A 10793-nucleotide genomic window follows, 5' to 3' on the forward strand; every position below is an offset into this window, starting at 1 on the left:
TATAATTTTTATAAATCCAAGTAGCATTTATTTTTCATCATTTAAAATAATGCAGTGAATAAACAAGAAATCTTCAATATTTGGGGTGACCGCCCTTCGCCTTCAAAAACAGCATCAATTATTTTAGGTACACTTGCAGTTTTTGAAGGATTTCACCTGGTAGGTTGTTCCAATCATCAATGGAGCATTAACCTCAGGTCTTCTGTAGATGTGAAGTTGTAGGCTTCCTCACAACCTTCTGTCTCCATGTAATCCCAGACACACTTCATGTGGAGATCGGGTCTCTGTGGGGGCCAAACCATCACTTCCAAAGACTTCTTTATGCTAAACATGGTTCCTAATCACTTTGGCTCTATTTCTGGGGTATTTTCCTGCTGCAGAATAAATGTGGGCCCAATCATACGCCTCTCTAATGAAAGAGAACAGCATACAGTATACCCACATATGATTTTCACCTTTGTTTCAGAAGTATCACACATGGAACAAAAAAAAAAAAAGGTTCACTTGGCATCTTGTTTAACGGGGTGGTCAGAGCGACAGCCAGTAACCATGCCTAATGTTGCCAGGAAGAGTGAAGTGGGCGTCTTGTTGAACAAACCCAACAGCCAATGAAAAGAGATCCCACCACAGGCAAATATACACAGCATTGGAGAGAGGGATTAGTCAGTCCATCTTGTGTTCTACAGTGGGTTGCCAAAGTTTAGGTAACCTTGTTAATCCTCATGATTTTCCTGTATAAATCATTGGTTGTAACAATAAAAAAAAAAAAAAAAAAAAAAAACTCAGTTAAATATATCATATAGGAGAGACAGTGAAATTTGATAAGTGAAATTAAGTTTATTGGATTTACAGAACAGGTGCAATAATAGTTTTAACAAAATTAGGCAGGTGCATAATTTTGGGCACCACAAAAAAGAAATTAAATCAATATTTAGTAGATCCTCCTTTTGCAGACATTACAGCCTCTAAACGCTTCCTATAACTTCCAATGAGAGTCTGGATTCTGGTTGAAGGTATTTTGAACCATTCCGCTTTACAAAACATCTCTAGTTCATACAGGTTTGATGGCTTCTGAGCATGGACAGCTCTCTTTAACTCACACCACAGATTTTCCATTATATTCAGGTCTGGGGACTGAGGTGGCCAATCCAGAATGTTGTACTGGTTCCTCTGCATGAATGCCTTAGTGGATTTTTAACAGTGTTTAGGGTCCTTGTCTTGTTGAAAAATCCAGCCCCGACGCAGCTTCAGCTTTGCCACTGATTCCTGGACATTGGTCTTCAGAATCTGCCGATACTGAGTGGAATCCATGCGTTCCTCAACTTTGACAAGATACCCAGTCCCTGCACTGGCCACACAGCATGATGGATCCACCAAAATATTTTACTGTAGAGCTGATGTTTTTCCTTGGAATGCTGTGTTAATAACTCATCAGTCCACATAACCTTATTCTAAAATGAAGCTGGTTTGTCCAAATGTGCTTTATCATATCTCAAGCGGCTCTGTTTGTGCTGTGGGCTTCCTCTGCTTCACTCTCGCATTACAGCATCTCCTTGTGTCAAGTGTGCCGAATGGTTGAACGATGCACATTATCTCCATCTGCAGCAAGATTATGTTGCAGGTCTTTGGTGCTGGTCTGTGGGTTGACTGACTTTTCTCACCATTCGTTGCTTCTGTCTAAGATTTTTCTTGGTCTGCCACTTCGAGCCTTAACTTGAACTTAGCCTGTGGTCTTCCATTTCCTCAATAAGTTCCTAACTGTGGAAACAGACAGCTGCAATCTCTGAGACAGCTTTCTGTATCCTTCCCCTAAACCATGATCGGGAACAATCTTTGTCTTCAAGTCATTTGAAAGTTGTTTTGACACATCCATGTTTCTATTCTTCAGAGAAAAGGTTTGTTTTTTTGTTTTTTTAAAGAGGGAAACTTACAATTACCCCCTAAATTCCCTCTCATAATTGGATTCACCTGTCTATGTAGGTCAGGGGTCACTGAGCTTACCAAGCCAATTTGAGTTCCAATAATTAGTTCTAAATGTTTTGGAATCAATAAAATGACAACAGTGCTGTAACAAAATGGTGTCAGCAAGAACAGATTTTCTGATTATGTGGTGATCTGCAGAATCACCAATAATGCAAGTATAGCAAGACACAGGACAACCAGGTGTGAGATGAGTGTTTGGTGCAACAGTAAATATAGAGAGAGATACCCACTATCCCAGAGGAGCTGGTATCTCTAGAACAAAGGAATCAGTACTGCAGCAGGCTGGAGACGCAGATGAATTAGTGATCGGTTCACCCGAGGAGCGGGTGATGCACAGTAGAACAGAAGGTACTTATCACCCGAGGAGCGGGTGATTCAGATAGTACTGCAGCTATCAACCTGAGGAGCAGGTGATTACTAAACTGAGAATCCCTCACCAGAACTAAGCTTACTGGTGAGGGTAGGAGAGTCAGACAAGCAGGATCGGCAACACACGGACAGATACGGTACAAAGACAGAAGACTGAATCAGAGTAAGGTATAAGCTGAGTCGGCAGATAGGCATAGGCACAGAATCAGTAGGCAGAAGAGTAGTCAAGGCTAGCAGAGGGTCATAACAAATAATATAATTCAATTAGTACTTTAAGCTAACAACATGTGGATCCCCAGATCCAGGATCTGACTAAGATCTGAGTGCTAACACGTAGCATTTGCAACAGCAGACGAAGAGCAACTGACAGGCAGGTCCTATATATACTCAGAGCGCTCCACAGCGCCGCCCCAGTCACTCAGCCAATCCGGAGCACTACTGGAGTCAGCTGACCGGCTGATCAGCTGACTCCCCTTCTACTTGCATAAAGGTCCTGTCGCCTGTCGCGCGCGCGTAGCCCTCAGTCTATGTGCAACTGAGGGACCAGGCAAAACTCCAACATGTAACTGCGCGGTGGAGGTCGCCGGCTGAGCCGTGGAGACGGCCGCCATGCCACTCACCGCCGCGGCGGCCTCTCCGCTATTACAAGTGCCCAAATGTATGCACCTGCCTAATTTTAATCAATTATTGTACGCTTTCTGTAAATGCTATACACTTAATTTCACTTCTCAAATGAATATATAGATTATATCTATCTCTCTATATATCAGAAGATCCAGGTGGCTGAGGAGGACAGCGAGGTACTGATCAGCCTGAAGGGGGCTGGAGGAAGCCCCAGTTATGTATTAAACTTTATTTTCATCTGTCTCAGGTTTACTTGTTACACACTAGTACTATACTCTACGTATGCGCTACCCACAGAGCTGCAGGGAATCCACTGAGAATGTTGTGCACATTGAACACAGAGGTGTTGTCTGTCACCCATAAACCTGGTTCAGATTGTGCATGAAGAATGTGTGATGGAGGAAGAATCTCCTCATTCTCCTGCAGAGTACCTGCACATCACTCTTACATGTACCCACAGTTCTATTGCCTAGGGCCTAATAGATGTTCTTTGTTCCGGTCTGTACCTTTTACAAGTACTAGTTTTAGTCTATGACTAAAGGGAATACATATCTACATATCCTTCTCACTTCAGTTGTCTTTTAAAATTCCTAAGTGTTGGTAGTTAATGGACTAATTTCATTTTACATACTTTCAATCAACAAGATTGTAATATGCAAATTAGAGGAGTCAGAGGAATCCTAAACTAAGGAGTTGGAGTCGGTGGATTTTTGTACCGACTCCACAGCCCTGGTTAAAAATATACCACCAATTGAGGGAAAGCTCCATTGCACATTACATGCGGTGTGACATTTAATTTGATGCAGTTTAAAGTATGCTTCAGTGCAACTGTAAGGGCATGTTCACATTGGAACACATCCGCTCCGGCGCTGCCGTTCCGTTAGCGGAGCGGGAACGCCAGGTCCCGACATGTCGGGAAAGTCCGCTCCGATGAGCGGAAAGCAGGGAACGGAACAGGAGTGGACCGGAGCAATGTGAACTTTCCCATTGGAGCTCATCGGAGCGGAACATAACTCAATGTGAACCGAGCCTAAGGCTACTTTCCCACCAAGATGTTGCGTTTTAGGGGACGTTATGGTCGCATAACGTGCCCCTAATGCAACGCATGGTGGTGTTGAAGTTGGACGTCAGATTGAGCTGCGTTATGCAGCTCTCAAAGCAGCCGCTCCAGGTTAGTGATAGGAAGTCCGGATCTTTTTAAGGATTTGAATCGGATCATTGAAAAGATCCGGGTCTTTGAACCGAATTATTTGAATCATTTTACTAGGGAAGCAGACTGGGTGAAATGACTAGCAGGACAGGACTTTCCCTGCACTGTACATTCTGTATGGGCTGGTGCACACCGAGCGGCTTTTTCAGCGTTACACTAAGGGCAACTATACTAGCTATATTGGGGGCAACTTTACTAGCTATACTGGGGCCGCTATTCTGGAGGGGGAAGAGAGAGGCAGAAGGAGGGGTCCCAGGTGAGGGAGGAGGGGGGGGGGGGGGGGGGAATATGTTCCCCCTCCCCACCACTGCCTCCACAGCCCCTCCATCTAGCCCTGCTTCCCCCTCCTGGGGATACAGCCTCCATATCACTCTCATCTCAGGTTCACTTTAAATTAGTTAGCTCCGCCCTCATCTGGTCATGGCCATTTTTCGCCGCAGGTTATAGCCACGCCCATTTTTTTTTTAAAAAAATTTTTTTTTTGGGGGGGGGGGGGGTGTCTTTTAATACCCAGCACCAGGTGTCAAATGCCCTAGGTACGCCACTGGTACCAGAGACTAACAAATAGAACAAATCTATACTTACCCTGGGCTTCCCCCAGCCCCATAAAACACATCTGAGTCTCTCGCCGTCCTCCCGCAGTCTGCCATTCAGCCCCGGTAACTGGCTCAGTCAGGTCCAGTCTGGGTCTTCCACGCATGTGCAATAGATCCGGACTGACACGACTGAGCCTCTTACCGGGGCTGATTGCGGCTGAACAGCAGTCTGCGGGGAGGGCGGCAAGGGACTCACACGTGCTTATGGGGCTGGAGGAAGTCCCTGGCAAGTATCAATTCCCTTTATTTGTTAGTCTTTGGTTTACTTTAAGGAAAAATGTCAACAACAAATGTGTGCCAAGTAGTGATGTTTACTGCTAATAAATGTTCAGTGCAAATCACCAGGATGATTATTTTTTTTAAACTTGTGGTGCGGAAAATAACCTTCATGAAATCAATCCTGTGCCTGTTCTGGTGTTGGGACACACTCCCACTGTGTAGGGGGAGCATAGCCAGCCTCTCACCCAGCTGAGTCACTTAGGAGTCTCCAAGTGCAGCGCTGGTTAAGAACGGTCTATGTAGGCTGGGGGAGCATACATGAATCAGCTGGGTGATTATGCTCCCCCTACACAGCAGTAGTGCATCCCAACACCAGTACAGGCACAGGATTGATTTCAGGAAGTTTATACATTTTCTGTCCACAAATGAAAAAATCCTGGTGAATTGCACTCTTGTACACTTCACTGCTTGACAGTATTGTTTGTGACACTGGGCCTTTAAAGTTACATTGAATGTACACATTCACTACTACATAGAATCAGATTAAGATGTACCACCTTGCCTAGGGCCCCATTACATTTAGCACCCCCTTGTGGCCTTTATAAGCTGTAGTGGAGAGAGGGGGGAGTGAGGTGGTGGCAGGTGGACCCCTTAACGCAGGGCCGGGCCGAGGCATAGGCTGGAGAGGCTCCAGCCTCAGGGCGCAGTGTAGGAGGGGGCGCACAATTCATTCAGCTGTCATTCCTAATTGTGTATGAAGCAGAAAGAAATAAGAAAAGGGGATACATAGCAGTGACTGCAAGCCAGATAACTAGATATTAACACCACCCTGGCGTTCGCCAGGGCGGCTGCGGGAGGTTTTTTTTTTAAATTAAAAAAAAAAACACCATTTCATGCAGCCAACTGAAAGTTGGCTGCATGAAAGCCCACTAGAGGGCGCTCCGGAGGCGTTCTTCTGATCGCCTCCGGCGGCCAAAAGTAACACGGAAGGCCGCAATGAGCGGCCTTCCGTGTTTTGCTTACTTCGTCGCCATGGCGACGAGCGGAGTGACGTCAGCCGACGTCCTGACGTCAGCCGCCTCCGATCCAGCCCTTAGCGCTGGCCGGAACTATTTGTTCCGGCTGCGCAGGGCTCAAGCGGCTGGGGAGACCCTCTTTCGGCGATCAGGCAGCACACGCGGCTGGCAAAGTGCCGGCTGCGTGTGCTGCACTTTATTTGATCAAAATCGGCCCAGCAGGGCCTGAGCGGCACCCTCTGGCGGTAATGGACGAGCTGAGCTCGTTCATACCGCTAAGGTGGTTTAAGGTGTTGTGTGTGTGTGGGGTGGGGGGGGGGTTGGTTGTGGGCCCTGTGGCCTTCTTAGTCTAACAGCAATCAGCAAGTGACAGCTGGGGTGGAGGGGCGCACTTTGGTGTCTCAGCCTTGGGTACTGGAGGACCTTGTCCCGGCTCTGCCTTAACGCACATATAATTTAAGCCTGCAGGTAATTTGGGCACAGGGTAAAGAAACTGCTCACCCGCCTACTGCAAACATTCTGGCGGCATTATCATTCCCCCTCCAGGTCGCCGTGGACAGTGGGGAAACGGCTGCAAGCTATTGCTGACAGCCAAATTTGATTACACAGTTATCGAAGTCATTTGGCCTGCGTCTTGACGGCACCAAAATTACTGTCTGAATGCCGCTTTAGCTGCAATTCCTGTTATGGCCTATGGCAACGCCAAAACCTCAGGCGCCATTTGTACTTGCTTCACTCCTTAAAAAGGGAAGGTTCAGGGAGGGTGGAGAAAAAATAAAAATCAATTTCCACTTACCTGGGGCTTCCTCCAGCCCGTGGCAGGCAGGAGGTGCCCTCGCCGCCGCTCCGCAGGCTCCCGGTGGTCTCCGGTGGCCGACCCGACCTGGCCAGGCTGGCTGCCAGGTCAGGCCGGCCACCGGAGACCACCGGGAGCCTGCGGAGCGGCGGCGAGGGCACCTCCTGCCTGCCACGGGCTGGAGGAAGCCCCAGGTAAGTGGAAATTGATTTTTATTTTTTCTCCACCCTCCCTTTAAAGAACAAGCGACACCCATGCTAACCTAGAAATAAAAAAAAAACACATATATAAGTAGATAAATACTACCTCTACTTACATAACAGATGTATTGTGCTATCCACGTAATGATTCCTGTGAATTTTACAAAGGAAAAGCAGAGAATCCTATTCTAGGCAGTGGCCATCTTGCCAAGCTAATGCTGACATCATATCCTCCCTGACTCTTGGTTTCCCCCTCCTTTCTCTTGCTCATTGTGTATTCATTAGCTGCCCTCCGCCCAGAGTCTTTTTTTTTTTATTTACACATCCAATCACTGTGTCACCTCAGCCTTGCTTGTAAAGACAAGTGATCAGCTAGGCAGGGAAATAAATTGAAGAGGAGGAATATATTATAGATAAAAAGAACTCCCAGCATTCAACTTTTTGGCACTAGGGCCAGTGCTCCTATAGTATGTAATAACTCCAAACCATAAAAGCAGAAAAAGTTTTGAATGCAGGATTAGCATCTTTATCACTTAATACACTCAGATCAGTTGCTGTTGAAATTTGATTTTTATGGTGACAATACCGCTTTAAAGGACAACCAAGGTGACATGCCACATGTTGAGATGGACGTGTCTGTACAGTGTCAAGCACACAAATAACTATGCTGTGTTCCTTTTCTCCTCCTTCTCTGCCTGAAAGAGTTAAACATCTGGTCTGCAAGTGACACTTTCTGTCCGGGTCAGACTGGCTCAGACTATAGCATAACCCACGCTGATAGGAAAGTGTTTTATAGCTGTAATTTCTTGTCAGTAAATGGCTTCCCGGAGCAGGAAAGAGATAAAAAGGGTCAATAATTCATATATTTGAGCTCTAGCATACTTCAATGAAGGTGCCATTGAGCAGAGACAATGAAACAGTCAAACCCTAAAAACTAGGTTTAAAAATATAAAATAAAAAAAACTGTGGGATAACAAAAAACAAAACAAAAACCACTTTTAGGAGAAGGAGGATAGATACAATTGTTTTTCTCATCAGTTTATTTTCACCTCCTATGTCCTGTAAAGGCAATCTAAACTGAGAAGGATTTGGATTTTTCCTTTTAAAATAATACCAGTTGCCTGACTCTTCTGCTGATCCTGTGTCTCTAATACCTTTAGCCACACCCCCTCAACAAGCATATAGATCAGGTGCTCTGACTGAAGTCAGACTGGATTAGCTGCATGCTTGTATCAGGTGTGTGATTCAGTCACTACTGCAGCCAAAGAGATCAGCATGACTGACAAGCAACTGGTATTGTTTAACCACCCTGGCGTTTTATTAACATGACCAGGGTGGCAGCGTAGCATTATTTCTTTTTTATTTCTTTTTTTTTTAAATCATGTAGCTAGCCTAGCGCTAGCTACCTGATTCCCCCCCTCCCTGCGGCATTCCTCCCTACCCTTCAATCGCCGCCGGCACATTAGCCCGTCCGGAAATCCCGTTCTGAACGGGATTTCCTTTAGGGCTTCCCCCGTCGCCATGGAAACGATCGTGATGATGTCAGACGTCATCCAGAGTCCCGATCCACCCCACGGCGCTGCCTGGCACTGATTGGCCAGGCTGCGCACGAGGTATGCGGGGGAGGGGGCTCATTTCGCATTGGGTGGCGGCGGATTGGTGGTGAGCAGCGGCGATCGAATCCCCCACGCAGCTAGTAAAGTGCTAGCTGCATGATTAAAAAAATTAAATTAAAAAATTAAATATTGCAAAAAAAAAAAAAAAAAAAAAAAAAAAAAAAAAAAAAAAAAAAAAAACACGGCCCAGCGGGCCTGAGCGGCCCCCTCCGGCTAAGGAGGTTAAAGAGACACTGAAGCGAACTAATTTTGCCTATGTTACCTTATAATTCGCTTTAGTGCTCTAATGCCAAGTAATCCGCCACGTCCCACCGCTAAACGAGCACTGCAGAGCCCCCAAATCCCCGGGGGGCAATCTGTCCGGCATTTCCTGGAAGGGACAGAGCTTTCAGCTTCAGCTCTGCCCCTCCTGATGTCAATTGCGGCGGATCACCGCCTCTCCCCGCCCCTCTCACTCTTCCTTCATAGAGAAGGGCGGGGAGAGGCGGCGATTGACATCAGGAGGTGCAGAAGCTCTGCCCCTCAGCGCAGCAAAATCCATAACCAAGTTGGTCGTGAATATTTGCGGAGGGATTTGGGGGCTCTGCAGCCCTCGTTTAGCGGCGAAGACATGGCGGATTACTTGGCATTAGAGCACTGAAGCGAATTATACGGTAAAAGAGGCAAAATTAGTTCGCTTCAGTGTCTCTTTAAAAGGAAACATCCATATTCCTTCTCAGATAATGTTTCCTTTAACAACCTGCCTAGGTTTCCTAGTGGAAGACTCTGTTGTGTATAGAATACTGATATTTAATGGCCTATTACATTTCCCTTTTATAAAACATATGCATGCAAATCACACCAAAACATCACAAGCAAGTGCAAGGACTGCCAGCGGCAGCATAAACAGATCACGTCATCAAAAAAAAAAAATTAAAAAAAAAATGCAAAGTCTTGCATGCAAGTACATCCACAGTAGCTTAAACATTTAGTTTATGGCAAGACATTACTGCAAACCAAAATACATGTCAAATTGCGCACTTGAAACATTTCTACCCCAATTGGATGGGGTGCAACTAGGAGACAAAATATAGCTCAAAATAGGAACATTGGCACCCAAAGCAATGAAAAATTGTTTTAGACCCCTATCTAACTTAAAGAGGATCTGTAACCTCAAAAAATCCCCTGGGGGGTACTCACCTCAGGTGGGGAAGCCTCCGGATCCTAATGAGGCTTCCCACGCCGTCCTCTGTCCCACGGGGGTCTCGCTGCAGCCCTCCGTGCAGCCGTGACGTAATATTTACCTTCCTGGCTCCTGCGCAGGCGCTCTGACGGCTCCGAACTACATGGAAATACCCGATCGCCGTCGGGTCTGCTCTACTGCGCAGGCGCAAGTTTCCGGCGCCTGCGCAGTGGAGCGGACCCGACTGAGATCGGGTATTTCCGTGTAGTTCGGAAAGGAAAGCAGCCACAGCACCCCCGCTGGAGCCAGCAAAGGTAAATATTGAAATTACAGTCGGGCCTGTCGCCGGCTGTTCAGAGGGCTGCAGCAAGACCCCCGTGGGACAGAGGACGGCGTGGGAAGCCTCATTAGGATCCGGAGGCTTCCCCCAGGGGATCTTTTTCATGTTACAGAGTCTCTTTAAGTGAGGATGAGCAAGTCTTTAAAAGGTGACCAATAATGGTACAATTCGCCAGACGATTGTTTACAAACAATTCTTCACATAAGCATTCAGGAATGCTGGTTTGGGACCACTAAGACAAAAATCTAACCAATTCAATCAGATTGATCGAATGGATCAAAAAAAAAAAAAAAAAAAAAAAAAAAAAAAAAAAAAAAAGAGAGAGAGAAAGAGAAAGAGAGAGAGAAAGAGAGAGAGAGAAAAAGAGAGAGAAAAAGAGAGAGAAAAAGAGAGAGAAAAAGAGAGAGAAAAAGAGAGAGAAAAAGAGAGAGAAAAAGAGAGAGAAAAAGAGAGAGAAAAAGAGAGAGAAAAAGAGAGAGAAAAAGAAAAAGAGAAAGAGAGAAAGAGAAAAAGAGAAAAAGAGAAAGAGAAAAAGAGAAAGAGAAAGAAAGAGAAAGAGAAAGAGAGAGAAAGAGAAAGAGAAAGAGAAAGAGAGAAAGAGAAAGAGAAAGAGAGAAAGAGAAAGAGAGAAAGAGAGAAAGAGAAAGAGAGAAGAGAAAGAG

General features: G+C 45.9%; 1 protein-coding gene across 1 annotated transcript in view; it reads left to right on the forward strand.

The window, feature by feature from the left end:
• Nucleotides 1-10793, forward strand: part of DDX20 (DEAD-box helicase 20) — a 75257-nt gene that overhangs the window by 31001 nt on the left and 33463 nt on the right. The window contains exon 5 of the mRNA XM_068258892.1: nucleotides 1889-1895. Coding sequence (XP_068114993.1) covers nucleotides 1889-1895 — 7 coding nt within the window. The remainder of the gene's footprint in view (nucleotides 1-1888; nucleotides 1896-10793) is intronic.

Source organism: Hyperolius riggenbachi, chromosome 10 (genome assembly GCF_040937935.1).
Source record: "Hyperolius riggenbachi isolate aHypRig1 chromosome 10, aHypRig1.pri, whole genome shotgun sequence".
Lineage (NCBI taxonomy): Eukaryota > Metazoa > Chordata > Amphibia > Anura > Hyperoliidae > Hyperolius > Hyperolius riggenbachi.